This window comes from Engystomops pustulosus, chromosome 4 (assembly GCF_040894005.1).
Source record: "Engystomops pustulosus chromosome 4, aEngPut4.maternal, whole genome shotgun sequence".
Taxonomy (NCBI): domain Eukaryota; kingdom Metazoa; phylum Chordata; class Amphibia; order Anura; family Leptodactylidae; genus Engystomops; species Engystomops pustulosus.
Window position 1 is genome coordinate 225,384,090 of NC_092414.1, and position 20,535 is coordinate 225,404,624.

At 42.7% G+C, this 20,535-nt stretch overlaps 1 protein-coding gene across 6 annotated transcripts in view; it reads left to right on the plus strand.

The window, feature by feature from the left end:
- The first annotated feature begins 334 nt into the window (after positions 1–334).
- TFR2 (transferrin receptor 2) overlaps positions 335–20,535 on the plus strand; it is an 86,975-nt gene continuing 66,774 nt past the window's right edge. For 5 of the 6 annotated variants that reach the window (XR_011855138.1, XR_011855139.1, XR_011855140.1 and 2 more), the window contains exons 1-4: positions 335–412; positions 5,511–5,551; positions 5,678–5,852; positions 5,932–6,118. Coding sequence is in view for 2 of the 6 variants with exons in the window: in XM_072150059.1 (XP_072006160.1) it covers positions 5,519–5,551; positions 5,678–5,852; positions 5,932–6,118 (395 nt within the window). In the remaining 4 variants the exon portion in view is untranslated. Of the gene's footprint in view, positions 413–452; positions 2,050–5,510; positions 5,552–5,677; positions 5,853–5,931; positions 6,119–20,535 lie in introns of those variants that run through there. The other variant, XM_072150060.1, reaches the window with a different exon arrangement.

Below are 20,535 nucleotides of genomic sequence, written 5' to 3' on the forward strand. Positions count from 1 at the left end.
TGTTGTCGCTAACACCAGGGCCTCACACACAGTGTTTCTTGGTCACATGGAGTTTCGTCTCACAGAATGTTGTTTTGTCAAACAGAACAGAATTTTGTGGAACACACAGCGTGATTTTTTGTCCTATATTTGTAGATCCTGTCACAGAGGAGCCCGTGAGCCAATGCTGCCCCAGATCTCAGACAATATTTGGCTGCCGTGTCCCCTGTGTATGACCCCAGCTGTGGCGCCAGTGCTGTGCGGTGACCGGGGTCAGAGGTCAGGGGTGCTGGATACAGCGGGTCACATGTTTATTAGAGGTTTGGGGACATGCAGGCGTCATCTCTCCCACTTACACAACACCGAGGTCTGGGACGCGGCGGCCGGGGTGGACTTTGCTTCATGTAGACGAACGAGGAGAGCGGGGAGCGAGGTGAGTGCAGCCTCACTATACATTGTACTCATGGGCATCTGTGTATGTAACTGGGGGCACCAGCGCTGTGTGCACCCCAGGATGAGACACACCTCCAGCCCCGATACAGGATGAGATACACCTCCAGCTTGGATACACGATGAGAAACATCTCAGCTCGGATACACCATGAGATACACATCCAGCCTGGATACAAGATGAGATACACCTCCAGCCTGGATACAAGATGAGATACACCTCCAGCCTGGATACACCATGAGATACATCTCCAGCCTGGATACAAGCTGAGATACATCTTCAGCCCCGATACAGAATGAGATACACCTCCAGCCCTGGTACAGGATGAGATACACCTCCAGCCCCGATACAGGATGAGATACACCTCCAGCCCTGGTACAGGATGAGATACACCTCCAGCCCCGATACAGGATGAGATACACCTCCAGCCTGGATACACCATGAGATACATCTCCAGCCTGGATACAAGATGAGATACACCTCCAGCCTGGATACAGGATGAGATACACCTCCAGCCTGGATACACCATGAGATACACCTCCAGCCTGGATACAAGATGAGATACACCTCCAGCCTGGATACACCATGAGATACACCTCCAGCCTGGATACACCATGAGATACACCTCCAGCCTCGATACACCATGAGATACACCTCCAGCCTGGATACACCATGAGATACACCTCCAGCCTGGATACAGGATGAGATACACCTCCAGCCTGGATACACCATGAGATACATCTCCAGCCTGGATACAAGATGAGATACACCTCCAGCCTGGATACAGGATGAGATACACCTCCAGCCCTGGTACAGGATGAGATACACCTCCAGCTTGGATACAGGATGAGATACACATCCAGCCCCGATACAGGCTTAGATACACCTCCAGCTTGGATACAGGATGAGATACACCTCCAGCCCCGATACTGGCTTAGATACACCTCCAGCCCGGATACAAGATGAGATACACCTCCAGCCTGGATACATCATGAGATACACCTCCAGCCCGATACAGGATGAGATACACCACCAGCCTGGATATGAGATGAGATACACCTCCCAACTGGATATAAAATGAGATACATCTCTAAACTGGATACAAGATGAAAGACTCCTTTAGACTAAATACAAGCTGAGATACACCTCAGGCCTGGCTAAAAAATCAAATGGTCCTCTAGCTTGGATACAAGATGAGATACGTCTCTAGCCTAGATACAAGCTCGCTCAGCATCTGTATCCCCCACTCTGGATTTGGATGAGTATACAATTATATGATATTTGTGCCCCCCATATGATGGTCCAGGGACTATATTAGGTGTCTCTATTCTCACTGCTCTTATTTCTTCCAGTGATTCATTGACCTTTTACTATTCAGGTTGCAGTAAGTTATTGGCTGCAGTCCTTAGATTCTGGGGTGAGGGTGTGCCCCCATTACGGTGCCACATATCACACATCTGTGCGGGCAGATAGTCTAATCATAGGCGTGTCCATTGGCCAATCACAGGGACCAGCAGCTTCATTGAAAATACTCTGAATATTACTGAGAACATCAACCACTAATACATCTCCGAGAATCTGCTGACACTGCAGAAATACGGGTCCTTAGAAATATACAAGGTAATGCGCAGAGGATGAGGCTCTGTACATACAATATACACAGGATGGGGCTCTATATATACAGTATACACAGGATGGGGCTCTGTATATACAGTATACACAGGATGGGGCTCTGTATATACAGTATACACAGGATGGGGCTCTATATATACTGTATACACAGATTGGAGCTCTGAAGATACAGTATACACTGCATGGGGCTCTGTATATGCTGTATACACGGGGCCCAGCTCTCTATACCACCATCATAGCCTCTACTACCACTGTCACCACCATCATAGTCTCTACTACCACTGTCATCACTGTCATAGCCTCTACTACAACCGTCACCACCGTCATAGCCTCTACTACCACTGTCATAGTCTCTACTACCACTGTCACCTCCGCCATGGACTCTACTACCACTGTCATCACCGTCATAGCCTCTACTACCACTGTAACCACCATCATAGCCTCTGCTACCACTGTCACCAGCGTCATAGCCTCTACTACCACTGTCACCACCGTCATAGCCTCTACTACCACTGTCACCACCGTCATAGCCTCTACTACCACTGTCACCACCGTCATAGCCTCTTCTACCACCTTCACCACTGTCATAGCCTCTACTACCACTGTCACCACCGTCATAGCCTCTACTACCACTGTCACCACCATCATAGCCTCTACTACCACTGTTACCGCCATCATAGCCTCTACTACCACTGTTACCACCATCATAGCCTCTACTACCACCTTCACCACCGTCATAGCCTCTACTACCACTGTTACCACCGTCATAGCCTCTACTACCACCGTCACCACCATCATAGCCTCTACTACCACTGTCATCACTGTCATAGTCTCTACTACCACTGTTACCACCATCATAGCCTCTACTACCACCTTCACCACCGTCATAGCCTCTACTACCACTGTTACCACCATCATAGCCTCTACTACCACTGTCATAACCGTCATAGCTTCTACTACCACTGTCACCACCGTCATAGCCTCTACTACCACCTTCACCACCGTCATAGCCTCTACTTCCACTGTCATCACCGTTATAGCCTCTACTACCACTGTCACCACCATCATAGCCTCTACTACCACTGTCACCACCGTCATAGCCTCCACTACCGCTGTCATCACCGTCATAGCCTCTAGTACCACTGTCAACACCGTCATAGCCTCTACTACTACTGTCATCACTGTCATAGCCTCTACTACCACTATCATCACCGTCATAGCCTCTACTACTACTGTCATCACTGTCATAGCCTCCACTACTACTGTCATCACCGTCTTAGCCTCTACTACCACTGTCAACACCGTCATAGCCTCTACTACCACTGTCACCACCGTCATAGCCTCTACTACCACTGTCACCACCATCATAGCCTCTACTACCACTGTTACCGCCATCATAGCCTCTACTACCACTGTTACCACCATCATAGCCTCTACTACCACCTTCACCACCGTCATAGCCTCTACTACCACTGTTACCACCGTCATAGCCTCTACTACCACCGTCACCACCGTCATAGCCTCTACTACCACTGTCATCACTGTCATAGTCTCTACTACCACTGTTACCACCATCATAGCCTCTACTACCACCTTCACTACCGTCATAGCCTCTACTACCACTGTTACCACCGTCATAGCCTCTACTACCACCGTCACCACCGTCATAGCCTCTACTACCACTGTCATCACTGTCATAGTCTCTACTACCACTGTCACCTCCGCCATAGACTCTACTACCACTGTCATAACCGTCATAGCTTCTACTACCACTGTCACCACCGTCATAGCCTCTACTACCACCTTCACCACCGTCATAGCCTCTACTTCCACTGTCATCACCGTTATAGCCTCTACTACCACTGTCACCACCATCATAGCCTCTACTACCACTGTCACCACCGTCATAGCCTCCACTACCGCTGTCATCACCGTCATAGCCTCTACTACCACTGTCAACACCGTCATAGCCTCTACTACTACTGTCATCACTGTCATAGCCTCTACTACCACTATCATCACCGTCATAGCCTCTACTACTACTGTCATCACTGTCATAGCCTCTACTACTACTGTCATCACCGTCTTAGCCTCTACTACCACTGTCATCACTGTCATAGTCTCTACTACCACTGTCACCTCCGCCATAGACTCTACTACCACTGTCACCACCATCATAGTCTCTACTACCACTGTCATCACCGTCATAGCCTCTACTACAACCGTCACCACTGTCATAGCCTCTACTACCACTGTCATCACTGTCATAGTCTCTACTACCACTGTCACCTCCGCCATAGACTCTACTACCACTGTCACCACCGTCATAGCCTCTACTACCACTGTCATAACCGTCATAGAGTCTACTACCACTGTCACCACCGTCATAGCCTCTACTACCACCTTCACCACCGTCATAGCCTCCACTACCGCTGTCATCACCGTCAAAGCCTCTACTACCACTATCAACACCGTCATAGCCTCTACTACTACTGTCATCACTGTCATAGCCTCTACTACTACTGTCATCACTGTCATAGCCTCTACTACCACTGTCATCACTGTCATAGTCTCTACTACCACTGTCACCTCTGCCATAGACTCTACTACCACTGTCACCACCATCATAGTCTCTACTACCACTGTCATCACCGTCATAGCCTCTACTACAACCGTCACCACTGTCATAGCCTCTACTACCACTGTCACTACCATCATAGCCTCTACTACCACTGTCATCACCGTCATAGCCTCTACTACCACTGTCACCACCGTCATAGCCTCTACTACCACTGTCACCACCGTCATAGCCTCTACTACCACTGTTACCACCATCATAGCCTCTACTACCACCTTCACCACCGTCATAGCCTCTACTACCACTGTCATAACCGTCATAGAGTCTACTACCACTGTCACCACCGTCATAGCCTCTACTACCACCTTCACCACCGTCATAGCCTCCACTACCGCTGTCATCACCGTCAAAGCCTCTACTACCACTATCAACACCGTCATAGCCTCTACTACTACTGTCATCACTGTCATAGCCTCTACTACCACTGTCATCACCGTCATAGCCTCTACTACCACTGTCAACACCGTCATAGCCTCTACTACCACTGTCACCTCCGTCATAGAGTCTACTACCACTGTCACGACCATCATAGCCTCTACTACCACTGTCAACACCGTCATAGCCTCTACTACCACTGTCAACACCGTCATAACCTCCACTACCACTGTCAACACCGTCATAGACTCTACTACCGCTATTCATCCCTTGCCACTACGATGCTCTCCTCTTCCCTGGGTGGCACCACAAAGACCTGGTGGGTTCTGAGTTGACAGATACAAGCCCCACATGTCTGATAGTGGTGGGGAGTGTCTCCTGGGCGGCTCCGTGTGTGGGGTGTTCTGATATCACATTTCGCTGTTCCTCTTTGCAGGTTGTGAGATGGAATCAGTACGACGGATACTCCATGCTGCGGTGAGTGCGCTTTTGAGATCAATGTATGTCCATCTTCTTTCTATATGGGGGGAAGGTATGTGTAATGTTGCCTTATATATGTGATGGCCCCATGCAGCCGGTATATATAATCTCCATCTTTTACAGATGCCGTCCCAGTCATATTCCATTTATCGTGGGGTTGAGGAGGAGGATGAGGCTGAGCTCCATATTGAGGAAGCTCCACGTGTTGACCAGAGCTCACATCCTAAGTGCTCCAGGTTCCAGATCTCCCCCCAGTACCAGAAACTCATCATTGCCGTCATTGTGGCTGCGTTCGTGGGTAAGTGGCCACTCTACCCTGCGTAATGTCAACACCACACAAGCCCTACATGACCCCCTGCTTGTCTCTTCTCCGGCAGCCTTCATCCTGGGATATGTCAGCACTCGCCGCCCATGTGTAGCTTGTGACGTGAACAGCGTTGAGATTGTGTCAGATGAGTCTTATGAGCAGGAAGCATCTGAACCCATAAGGATGGACTGGTCAGAGCTCAAGGACCTCTTCACCAAGTACCTAACTGATGGCTCAAAGATGGAGGAGAATATCAGGTAAGTGCACGTTCATGGGGGCCATCAATGGGGGTTATTACCACCTGACGAGCAGAGGCAGAGGGGCTCTGACTCAAAATGTACTTGAAATTCCGACAACCCCCTCCCCCCCCCCGATGCCGGTAAATAAAGGTTACGTTCAGAATAACGTGCACTCCCCGCACTGGTTTTAGAGCTTTATTATACTGACACTTCAAATAGTTAAAAAGGTCTTATTAAAGGATTTTAGTCCCTTTAAGGAAGCATATGAACATATGACGAACCTGAGTCTCGTCGTGATAGCTTCTTCCAGCCACCAGGATGTCATGTTCTCTTATTCTATCAATACTCAAACCATTCACAAGATTTCAATTTTATAATTTACTTCTGATATTTTATCATTTTATTAGTGAATATTGTGTTTATAGACAGACAGTACAGCACATCATGAGCCCTGGGAGAAGCTCTCACCCAACCCCAATCCAGCAATAGCTTAGTGCGCCGTATGAATAGTGAGTAAAGCTATTACTAGGTGCAGTACGTTATTACGCCGTGCACTACTTGCGTCAGGTGAGTCGGGAGGATCTGGGAGGGAATTTAAGTCAATCTCCCTGATCATCCCTCATCAGAGAATCTCATTCCTGCTCCAACCTCTATAGAAGGACATTGCTGGAAGTTTATTATTGCTACATAAGTCTTTGTAGTTGTTTCTGACATGATTTGGAGATCAAAAGGCAAATCTCCTTGTACACAGCATGGGATATTACATACTGACACCGGGATATACAATGTGTCCTGTATATAACCTCATACAGCTCTGTACACAGTATGGGATATTACATACTGACACCGGGATATACAATGTGTCCTGTATATAACCTCATACAGCTCTGTACACAGCATGGGATATTACATACTGACACCCGGATATACAATGTGTCCTGTATATAACCTCATACAGCTCTGTACACAGCATGGGATATTACATACTGACACCAGGATATACAATGTGTCCTGTATATAACCTCATACAGCTCTGTACACAGCATGGGATATTACATACTGACACCAGGATATACAATGTGTCCTGTATATAACCTCATACAGCTCTGTACACAGCATGGGATATTACATACTGACACCAGGATGTACATTGTATCCTGTATATAACCTCATACAGCTCTGTACACAGCATGGGATATTACATACTGACACCAGGATGTACAATGTATCCTGTATATAACCTCATACACCTCTGTACACAGCATGGGATATTACATACTGACACCAGGATATACAATGTGTCCTGTATATAACCTCATACAGCTCTGTACACAGCATGGGATATTACATACTGACACCAGGATGTACAATGTATCCTGTATATAACCTCATACAGCTCTGTACACAGCATGGGATATTACATACTGACACCGGGATATACAATGTGTCCTGTATATAACCTCATACAGCTCTGTACACAGCATGGGATATTACATACTGACACCAGGATATACAATGTATCCTGTATATAACACCTCATACAGCTCTGTACACAGCATGGGATATTACATACTGACACCAGGATGTACAATGTATCCTGTATATAACACCTCATACTGCTCTATACACAGCATGGGATATTACATACTGACACCAGGATATACAATGTATAATGTATATAACCTCATACAGCTCTGTACACAGCATGGGATATTACATACTGACACCAGGATGTACAATGTATCCTGTATATAACACCTCATACAGCTCTGTACACAGCATGGGATATTACATACTGACACCAGGATGTACAATGTATCCTGTATATAACCTCATACACCTCTGTACACAGCATGGGATATTACGTACTGACACCAGGATATACAATGTATCCTATATATAACCTCATACAGCTCTGTACACAGCATGGGATATTACATACTGACACCAGGACATACAATGTATCCTGTATATAACACCTCATACAGCTCTGTACACAGCATGGGATATTACATACTGACACCAGGATATACAATGTATAATGTATATAACCTCATACAGCTCTGTACACAGCATGGGATATTACATACTGACACCCGGATGTACAATGTATCCTGTATATAACCTCATACAGCTCTGTACACAGCATGGGATATTACATACTGACCCCAGGACGTACAAGGTATCCTGTATATAACCCATACAGCTCTGTACACAGCATGGGATTTTACATACTGATACCAGGATGTACACTGTATCCTGTATATAACCTCATACAGCTCTGTACACAGCATGGGATATTACATACTGACACCGGGATATACAATGTGTCCTGTATATAACCTCATACAGCTCTGTACACAGCATGGGATATTACATACTGACACCAGGATATACAAAGTATCCTGTATATAACCTCATACAGCTCTGTACACAGCATGGGATATTACATACTGACACCAGGATGTACAATGTATCCTGTATATAACACCTCATACTGCTCTATACACAGCATGGGATATTACATACTGACACCAGGATATACAATGTATAATGTATATAACCTCATACAGCTCTGTACACAGCATGGGATATTACATACTGACACCAGGATGTACAATGTATCCTGTATATAACCTCATACACCTCTGTACACAGCATGGGATATTACGTACTGACACCAGGATATACAATGTATCCTATATATAACCTCATACAGCTCTGTACACAGCATGGGATATTACATACTGACACCAGGACATACAATGTATCCTGTATATAACACCTCATACAGCTCTGTACACAGCATGGGATATTACATACTGACACCAGGATATACAATGTATAATGTATATAACCTCATACAGCTCTGTACACAGCATGGGATATTACATACTGACACCAGGACGTACAATGTATCCTGTATATAACCTCATACAGCTCTGTACACAGCATGGGATATTACATACTGACACCAGGGTGTACAATGTATCCTGTATATAACCTCATACAGCTCTGTACACAGCATGGGATATTACATACTGACACCAGGACGTACAATGTATCCTGTATATAACACCTCATACAGCTCTGTACACAGCATGGGAAATTACATACTGACACCAGGATGTACAATGTATCCTGTATATAACCTCATACACCTCTGTACACAGCATGGGATATTACATACTGACACCAGGATGTACAATGTATCCTGTATATAACCTCATACACCTCTGTACACAGCATGGGATATTACATACTGACACCAGGATGTACAATGTATCCTGTATATAACCTCATACAGCTCTGTACACAGCATGGGATATTACATACTGACACCCGGATGTACAATGTATCCTGTATATAACCTCATACACCTCTGTATACAGCATGGGATATTACATACTGACACCAGGATGTACAATGTATCCTGTATATAACCTCATACACCTCTGTACACAGCATGGGATATTACATACTGACACCAGGATGTACAATGTATCCTGTATATAACCTCATACAGCTCTGTACACAGCATGGGATATTACATACTGACACCAGGACATACAATGTATCCTGTATATAACCTCATACAGCTCTGTACACAGCATGGGATATTACATACTGACACCAGGAAATACAATGTATCCTGTATATAACCTCATACAGCTCTGTACACAGCATGGGATATTACATACTGACACCAGGATGTACAATGTATCCTGTATATAACCTCATACAGCTCTGTACACAGCATGGGATATTACATACTGACACCAGGATATACAATGTATCCTGTATATAACCTCATACAGCTCTGTACACAGCATGGGATATTACATACTGACACCGGGATATACAATGTATCCTGTATATAACCTCATACAGCTCTGTACACAGCATGGGATATTACATACTGACACCAGGATATACAATGTATCCTGTATATAACCTCATACAGCTCTGTACACAGCATGGGATATTACATACTGACACCCGGATGTACAATGTATCCTGTATATAACCTCATACAGCTCTGTACACAGCATGGGATATTACATACTGACACCAGGATGTACAATGTATCCTGTATATAACCTCATACAGCTCTGTACACAGCATGGGATATTACATACTGACACCAGGATGTACAATGTATCCTGTATATAACCTCATACAGCTCTGTACACAGCATGGGATATTACATACTGACACCAGGATATACAATGTATCCTGTATATAACCTCATACAGCTCTGTACACAGCATGGGATATTACATACTGACACCAGGACGTACAAGGTATCCTGTATATAACACCTTATACAGCTCTGTACACAGCATGGGATATTACATACTGACACCAGGATGTACAATGTATCCTGTATATAACCTCATACACCTCTGTACACAGCATGGGATATTACATACTGACACCAGGATATACAATGTATCTTGTATATAACCTCATACAGCTCTATACACAGCATGGGATATTACATACTGACACCAGGACGTACAAGGTATCCTGTATATAACCTCATACACTTCTGTACACAGCATGGGATATTACATACTGATACCAGGATGTACAATGTATCCTGTATATAACCTCATACAGCTCTGTACACAGCATGGGATATTACATACTGACACCAGGATATACAATGTATCCTGTATATAACCTTATACAGCTCTGTACACAGCATGGGATATTACATACTGACACCAGGATATACAATGTATCCTGTATATAACCTCATACAGCTCTGTACACAGCATGGGATATTACATACTGACACCAGACTGTACAATGTATCCTGTATATAACCTCATACAGCTCTGTACACAGCATGGGATATTACATACTGACACCAGGACGTACAAGGTATCCTGTATATAACACCTTATACAGCTCTGTACACAGCATGGGATATTACATACTGACACAAGGACGTACAAGGTATCCTGTATATAACACCTCATACAGCTCTGTACACAGTATGGGATATTACATACTGACACCAGGACATACAATGTATCCTGTATATAATCTCATACAGCTCTGTACACAGCATGGGATATTACATACTGACACCAGGATATACAATGTGTCCTGTATATAACCTCATACAGCTCTGTACACAGCATGGGATATTACATACTGACACCAGGACGTACAATGTATCCTGTATATAACCTCATACAGCTCTGTACACAGCATGGGATATTACATACTGACACCAGGATGTATAATGTATCCTGTATATAACCTCATACAGCTCTGTACACAGCATGGGATATTACATACTGACACCAGGACATACAATGTATACTGTATATAATCTCATACAGCTCTGTACACAGCATGGGATATTACATACTGACACCAGGGTGTACAATGTATCCTGTATATAACACCTCATACAGCTCTGTACACAGCATGGGATATTACATACTGACACCAGGATGTACAATGTATCCTGTATATAACCTCATACAGCTCTGTGCACAGTATGGGATATTACATACTGACACCAGGATATACAATGTATCCTGTATATAATCTCATACAGCTCTGTACACAGCATGGGATATTACATACTGACACAAGGAGGTACAATGTATCCTGTATATAACACATCATACAGCTCTGTACACAGCATGGGATATTACATACTGACACCAGGATGTACAATGTATCCTGTATATAACCTCATACAGCTCTGTACACAGCATGGGATATAACATACTGACACCAGGATATACAATGTATCCTGTATATAACCTCATACAGCTCTGTACACAGCATGGGATATTACATACTGACACCAGGATATACAATGTATCCTGTATATAACCTCATACAGCTCTGTACACAGCATGGGATATTACATACTGACACCAGGACGTACAATGTATCCTGTATATAACACCTCATACAGCTCTGTACACAGCATGGGTTATTACATACTGACACCAGGACATACAATGTATCCTGTATATAACCTCATACAGATCTGTACACAGCATGGGATATTACATGCTGACACCAGGATGTACAATGTATCCTGTATATAACACCTCATACTGCTCTGTACACAGCATGGGATATTACATACTGACAGCAGGACATAAAATGTATCCTGTATATAACCTCATACAGCTCTGTACACAGCATGGCATATTGCATACTGACACCAGGATGTACAATGTATCCTGTATATAACCTCATACAGCTCTGTACACAGCATGGAATATTACATACTGACAGCAGGACATAAAATGTATCCTGTATATAACCTCATACAGCTCTGTACACAGCATGGCATATTGCATACTGACACCAGGATGTACAATGTATCCTGTATATAACCTCATACACCTCTGTACACAGCATGGGATATTACATACTGACACCAGGATATACAATGTATCCTGTATATAACCTCATACAGCTCTGTACACAGCATGGGATATTACATACTGACACCAGGACGTACAATGTATCCTGTATATAACACCTCATACAGCTCTGTACACAGCATGGGATATTACATACTGACACCAGGACGTACAATGTATCCTGTATATAACACATCATACAGCTCTGTACACAGCATGGGATATTACATACTGACACCAGGATGTACAATGTATCCTGTATATAACACATCATACAGCTCTGTACACAGCATGGGATATTACATACTGACACCAGGACATACAATGTATCCTGTATATAACACCTCATACAGCTCTGTACACAGCATGGGATATTACATACTGACACCAGGACATACAATGTATCCTGTATATAACCTCATACAGCTCTGTACACAGCATGGGATATTACATACTGACACCAGGGTGTACAATGTATCCTGTATATAACCTCATACAGCTCTGTACACAGCATGGGATATTACATACTGACACCAGGATGTACAATGTATCCTGTATATAACCTCATACACCTCTGTACACAGCATGGGATATTACATACTGACACCAGGATGTACAATGTATCCTGTATATAACCTCATACAGCTCTGTACACAGCATGGGATATTACATACTGACACCAGGATATACAATGTATCCTGTATATAACCTCATACAGCTCTGTACACAGCATGGGATATTACATACTGACACCAGGATGTACAATGTATCCTGTATACAACCTCATACAGCTTGGAACACAGCATGGGATATTACATACTGACACCAGGATGTACAATGTATCCTGTATATAACCTCATACAGCTCTGTACACAGCATGGGATATTACATACTGACACCAGGATGTACACTGTATCCTGTATATAACACCTCATACAGCTCTGTACACAGCATGGGATATTACATACGGACACCAGGACATACAATGTATCCTGTAGATAACCTCATACAGCTCTGTACACAGCATGGGATATTACATACTGACACCAGGACATACAATGTATCCTGTATATAACCTCATACAGCTCTGTACACAGCATGGGATATTACATACTGACACCAGGGTGTACAATGTATCCTGTATATAACCTCATACAGCTCTGTACACAGCATGGGATATTACATACTGACACCAGGATGTACAATGTATCCTGTATATAACCTCATACACCTCTGTACACAGCATGGGATATTACATACTGACACCAGGATGTACAATGTATCCTGTATATAACCTCATACAGCTCTGTACACAGCATGGGATATTACATACTGACACCAGGATATACAATGTATCCTGTATATAACCTCATACAGCTCTGTACACAGCATGGGATATTACATACTGACACCAGGATGTACAATGTATCCTGTATACAACCTCATACAGCTTGGAACACAGCATGGGATATTACATACTGACACCAGGATGTACAATGTATCCTGTATATAACCTCATACAGCTCTGTACACAGCATGGGATATTACATACTGACACCAGGATGTACACTGTATCCTGTATATAACACCTCATACAGCTCTGTACACAGCATGGGATATTACATACGGACACCAGGACATACAATGTATCCTGTAGATAACCTCATACAGCTCTGTACACAGCATGGGATATTACATACTGACACCAGGATGTACAATGTATCCTGTATATAACCCCATACAGCTCTGTACACAGCATGGGATATTACATACTGACACCAGGACATACAATGTATCCTGTATATAACCTCATACACCTCTGTACACAGCATGGGATATTACATACTGACACCAGGGTGTACAATGTATCCTGTATATAACCTTATACAGCTCTGTACACAGCATGGGATATTACATACTGACACCAGGGTGTACAATGTATCCTGTATATAACCTCATACAGCTCTGTACACAGCATGGGATATTACATACTGACACCAGGATGTACAATGTATCCTGTATATAACACCTCATACAGCTCTGTACACAGCATGGGAAATTACATACTGACACCAGGATGTACAATGTATCCTGTATATAACCTCATACAGCTCTGTACACAGCATGGGATATTACATACTGACACCTGGATATACAATGTATCCTGTATATAACCTCATACAGCTCTGTACACAGCATGGGATATTACATACTGACACCAGGGTGTACAATGTATCCTGTATATAACCTCATACAGCTCTGTACACAGCATGGGATATTACATACTGACACCAGGGTGTACAATGTATCCTGTATATAACCTCATACAGCTCTGTACACAGCATGGGATATTACATACTGACACCAGGACGTACAAGGTATCCTGTATATGACACCTCATACAGCTCTGTACACAGCATGGGATATTACATACTGACACCAGGATGTACAATGTATCCTGCATATAACCTCATACAGCTCTGTACACAGCATGGGATATTACATACTGACACCAGGACGTACAATGTATCCTGTATATAACACCTCATACAGCTCTGTACACAGCATGGGATATTACATACTGACACCAGGATGTACAAAGTATCCTGTATATAACCTCATACAGCTCTGTACACAACATGGGATATTACATACTGACACCAGGACGTACAATGTATCCTGTATATAATCTCATACAGCTCTGTACACAGCATGGGATATTACATACTGATACCAGGACGTACAATGTGTCCTGTATATAACCTCATACAGCTCTGTACACAGCATGGGATATTACATACTGATACCAGGACGTACAATGTATCCTGTATATAACCTCATACAGCTCTGTACACAGCATGGGATATTACATACTGACACCAGGACGTACAAGGTATCCTGTATATAACACCTTATACAGCTCTGTACACAGCATGGGATATTACATACTGACACCAGGATGTACAATGTATCCTGTATATAACCTCATACACCTCTGTACACAGCATGGGATATTACATACTGACACCAGGATATACAATGTATCTTGTATATAACCTCATACAGCTCTGTACACAGCATGGGATATTACATACTGACACCAGGACGTACAAGGTATCCTGTATATAACCTCATACACTTCTGTACACAGCATGGGATATTACATACTGATACCAGGATGTACAATGTATCCTGTATATAACCTCATACAGCTCTGTACACAGCATGGGATATTACATACTGACACCAGGATATACAATGTATCCTGTATATAACCTCATACAGCTCTGTACACAGCATGGGATATTACATACTGACACCAGGACGTACAAGGTATCCTGTATATAACACCTTATACAGCTCTGTACACAGCATGGGATATTACATACTGACACAAGGACGTACAAGGTATCCTGTATATAACACCTCATACAGCTCTGTACACAGTATGGGATATTACATACTGACACCAGGACATACAATGTATCCTGTATATAACCTCATACAGCTCTGTACACAGCATGGGATATTACATACTGACACCAGGATATACAATGTGTCCTGTATATAACCTCATACAGCTCTGTACACAGCATGGGATATTAAATACTGACACCAGGATATACAATGTGTCCTGTATATAACCTCATACAGCTCTGTACACAGCATGGGATATTACATACTGACACCAGGATGTACAATGTATCCTGTATATAACCTCATACAGCTCTGTACACAGCATGGGATATTACATACTGACACCAGGATGTATAATGTATCCTGTATATAACCTCATACAGCTCTGTACACAGCATGGGATATTACATACTGACACCAGGACATACAATGTATACTGTATATAATCTCATACAGCTCTGTACACAGCATGGGATATTACATACTGACACCAGGGTGTACAATGTATCCTGTATATAACACCTCATACAGCTCTGTACACAGCATGGGATATTACATACTGACACCAGGATGTACAATGTATCCTGTATATAACCTCATACAGCTCTGTGCACAGTATGGGATATTACATACTGACACCAGGATATACAATGTATCCTGTATATAATCTCATACAGCTCTGTACACAGCATGGGATATTACATACTGACACAAGGAGGTACAATGTATCCTGTATATAACCTCATACAGCTCTGTACACAGCATGGGATATTACATACTGACACCAGGATATACAATGTATCCTGTATATAACACCTCATACAGCTCTGTACACAGCATGGGATATTACATACTGACACCAGACTGTACAATGTATCCTGTATATAACCTCATACAGCTCTGTACACAGCATGGGATATTACATACTGACACCAGGATATACAATGTATCCTGTATATAACCTCATACAGCTTTGTACACAGCATGGGATATTACATACTGACACCAGGACGTACAATGTATCCTGTATATAACACCTCATACAGCTCTGTACACAGCATGGGATATTACATACTGACACCAGGATATACAATGTATCCTGTATATAACCTCATACAGCTTTGTACACAGCATGGGATATTACATACTGACACCAGGACGTACAATGTATCCTGTATATAACACCTCATACAGCTCTGTACACAGCATGGGTTATTACATACTGACACCAGGACATACAATGTATCCTGTATATAACCTCATACAGCTCTGTACACAGCATGGGATATTACATGCTGACACCAGGATGTACAATGTATCCTGTATATAACACCTCATACAGCTCTGTACACAGCATGGAATATAACATACTGACACCAGGATGTACAATGTATCCTGTATATAACCTCATACACCTCTGTACACAGCATGGGATATTACATACTGACACCAGGATGTACAATGTATCCTGTATATAACCTCATACAGCTCTGTACACAGCATGGAATATTACATACTGACAGCAGGACATAAAATGTATCCTGTATATAACCTCATACAGCTCTGTACACAGCATGGGATATTACATACTGACACCAGGATGTACAATGTATCCTGTATATAACCCCATACAGCTCTGTACACAGCATGGGATATTACATACTGACACCAGAACGTACAATGTATCCTGTATATAACCTCATACAGCTCTGTACACAGCATGGGATATTACATACTGATACCAGGATGTACAATGTATCCTGTATATAACCCCATACAGCTCTGTACACAGCATGGGATATTACATACTGATACCAGGATGTACAATGTATCCTGTATATAACCCCATACAGCTCTGTACACAGCATGGGATATTACATACTGACACCAGAACGTACAATGTATCCTGTATATAACCTCATACAGCTCTGTACACAGCATTGGATATTACATACTGACACCAGGACATACAATGTATCCTGTATATAACCTCATACACCTCTGTACACAGCATGGGATATTACATACTGACACCAGGGTGTACAATGTATCCTGTATATAACCTCATACAGCTCTGTACACAGCATGGGATATTACATACTGACACCAGGATGTACAATGTATCCTGTATATAACACCTCATACAGCTCTGTACACAGCATGGGATATTACATACTGACACCAGGATGTACAATGTATCCTGTATATAACACCTCATACAGCTCTGTACACAGCATGGGATATTACATACTGACACCAGGATGTACAATGTATCCTGTATATAACCTCATACAGCTCTGTACACAGCATGGGATATTACATACTGACACCGGGATATACAATGTGTCCTGTATATAACCTCATACAGCTCTGTACAAAGCATGGGATATCACATACTGACACCTGGATATACAATGTATCCTGTATATAACCTCATACAGCTCTGTACACAGCATGGGATATTACATACTGACACCAGGATGTACAATGTATCCTGTATATAACCTCATACAGCTCTGTACACAGCATGGGATATTACATACTGACACCAGGATGTACAATGTATCCTGTATATAACCTCATACAGCTCTGTACACAGCATGGGATATTACATACTGACACCAGGACGTACAAAGTATCCTGTATATAACCTCATACACCTCTGTACACAGCATGGGATATTACATACTGTCACCAGGACGTACAAGGTATCCTGTATATAACACCTTATACAGCTCTGTACACAGCATGGGATATTACATACTGACACCAGGACGTACAAGGTATCCTGTATATAACACCTCATACAGCTCTGTACACAGCATGGGATATTACATACTGACACCAGGACATACAATGTATCCTGTATATAACCTCATACACCTCTGTACACAGCATGGGATATTACATACTGACACCAGGATATACAATGTATCCTGTATATAACCTCATACAGCTCTGTACACAGCATGGGATATTACATACTGACACCAGGACGTACAAGGTATCCTGTATATAACACCTTATACAGCTCTGTACACAGCATGGGATATTACATACTGACACCAGGACGTACAAGGTATCCTATATATAACACCTCATACAGCTCTATACACAGCATGGGATATTACATACTGACACCAGGATGTACAATGTATCCTGTATATGACCTCATACAGCTCTGTACACAGCATGGGATATTACATACTGACACCAGGGTGTACAATGTATCCTGTATATAACACCTCATACAGCTCTGTACACAGCATGGGTTATTACATACTGACACCAGGACATACAATGTATCCTGTATATAACCTCATACAGCTCTGTACACAGCATTGGATATTACATACTGATACCAGGACATACAATGTATCCTGTATATAACACCTCATACAGCTCTGTACACAGCATGGGATATTACATACTGACACCAGGACATACAATGTATCCTGTATATAACACCTCATACAGCTCTGTACACAGCATGGGATATTACATACTGACACCAAGATGTACAAGGTATCCTGTATGTAACCTCATACAGCTCTGTACACAGCATGGTATATTACATACTGATACCAGGACATACAATGTATCCTGTATATAACCTCATACAGCTCTGTACACAGCATGGGATATTACATACTGACACCAGGATGTACACTGTATCCTGTATATAACCTCATACAGCTCTGTACACAGCATGGGATATTACATACTGACACCAGGATGTACAATGTGTCCTGTATATAACCTCATACAGCTCTGTACACAGCATGGGATATTACATACTGACACCAGGACGTACAATGTATCCTGTATATAACACCTCATACAGCTCTGTACACAGCATGGGATATTACATACTGACACCAGGATATACAATGTATCCTGCATATAACCTCATACATCTCTGTACACAGCATGGGATATTACATACTGACACCAGGATGAACAATGTATCCTGTATATAACCTCATACAGCTCTGTACACAGCATGGGATATTACATACTGACACCAGGATGTACAATGTATCCTGTATATAACAACTCATACAGCTCTGTACACAGCATGGGATATTACATACTGACACCAGACTGTACAATGTATCCTGTATATAACACCTCATACAGCTATGTACACAGCATGGGATATTACATACTGACACCAGACTGTACAATGTATCCTGTATATAACCTCATACAGCTCTGTACACAGCATGGGATATTACATACTGACACCAGACTGTACAATGTATCCTGTATATAACACCTCATACAGCTCTGTACACAGCATGGGATATTACATACTGACACCAGGACATACAATGTATCCTGTATATAACCTCATACACCTCTGTACACAGCATGGGATATTACATACTGACACCAGGGTGTACAATGTATCCTGTATATAACCTCATACAGCTCTGTACACAGCATGGGATATTACATACTGACACCAGGATGTACAATGTATCCTGTGTATAACACCTCATACAGCTCTGTACACAGCATGGGATATTACATACTGACACCAGGATGTACAATGTATCCTGTATATAACCTCATACAGCTCTGTACACAGCATGGGATATTACATAC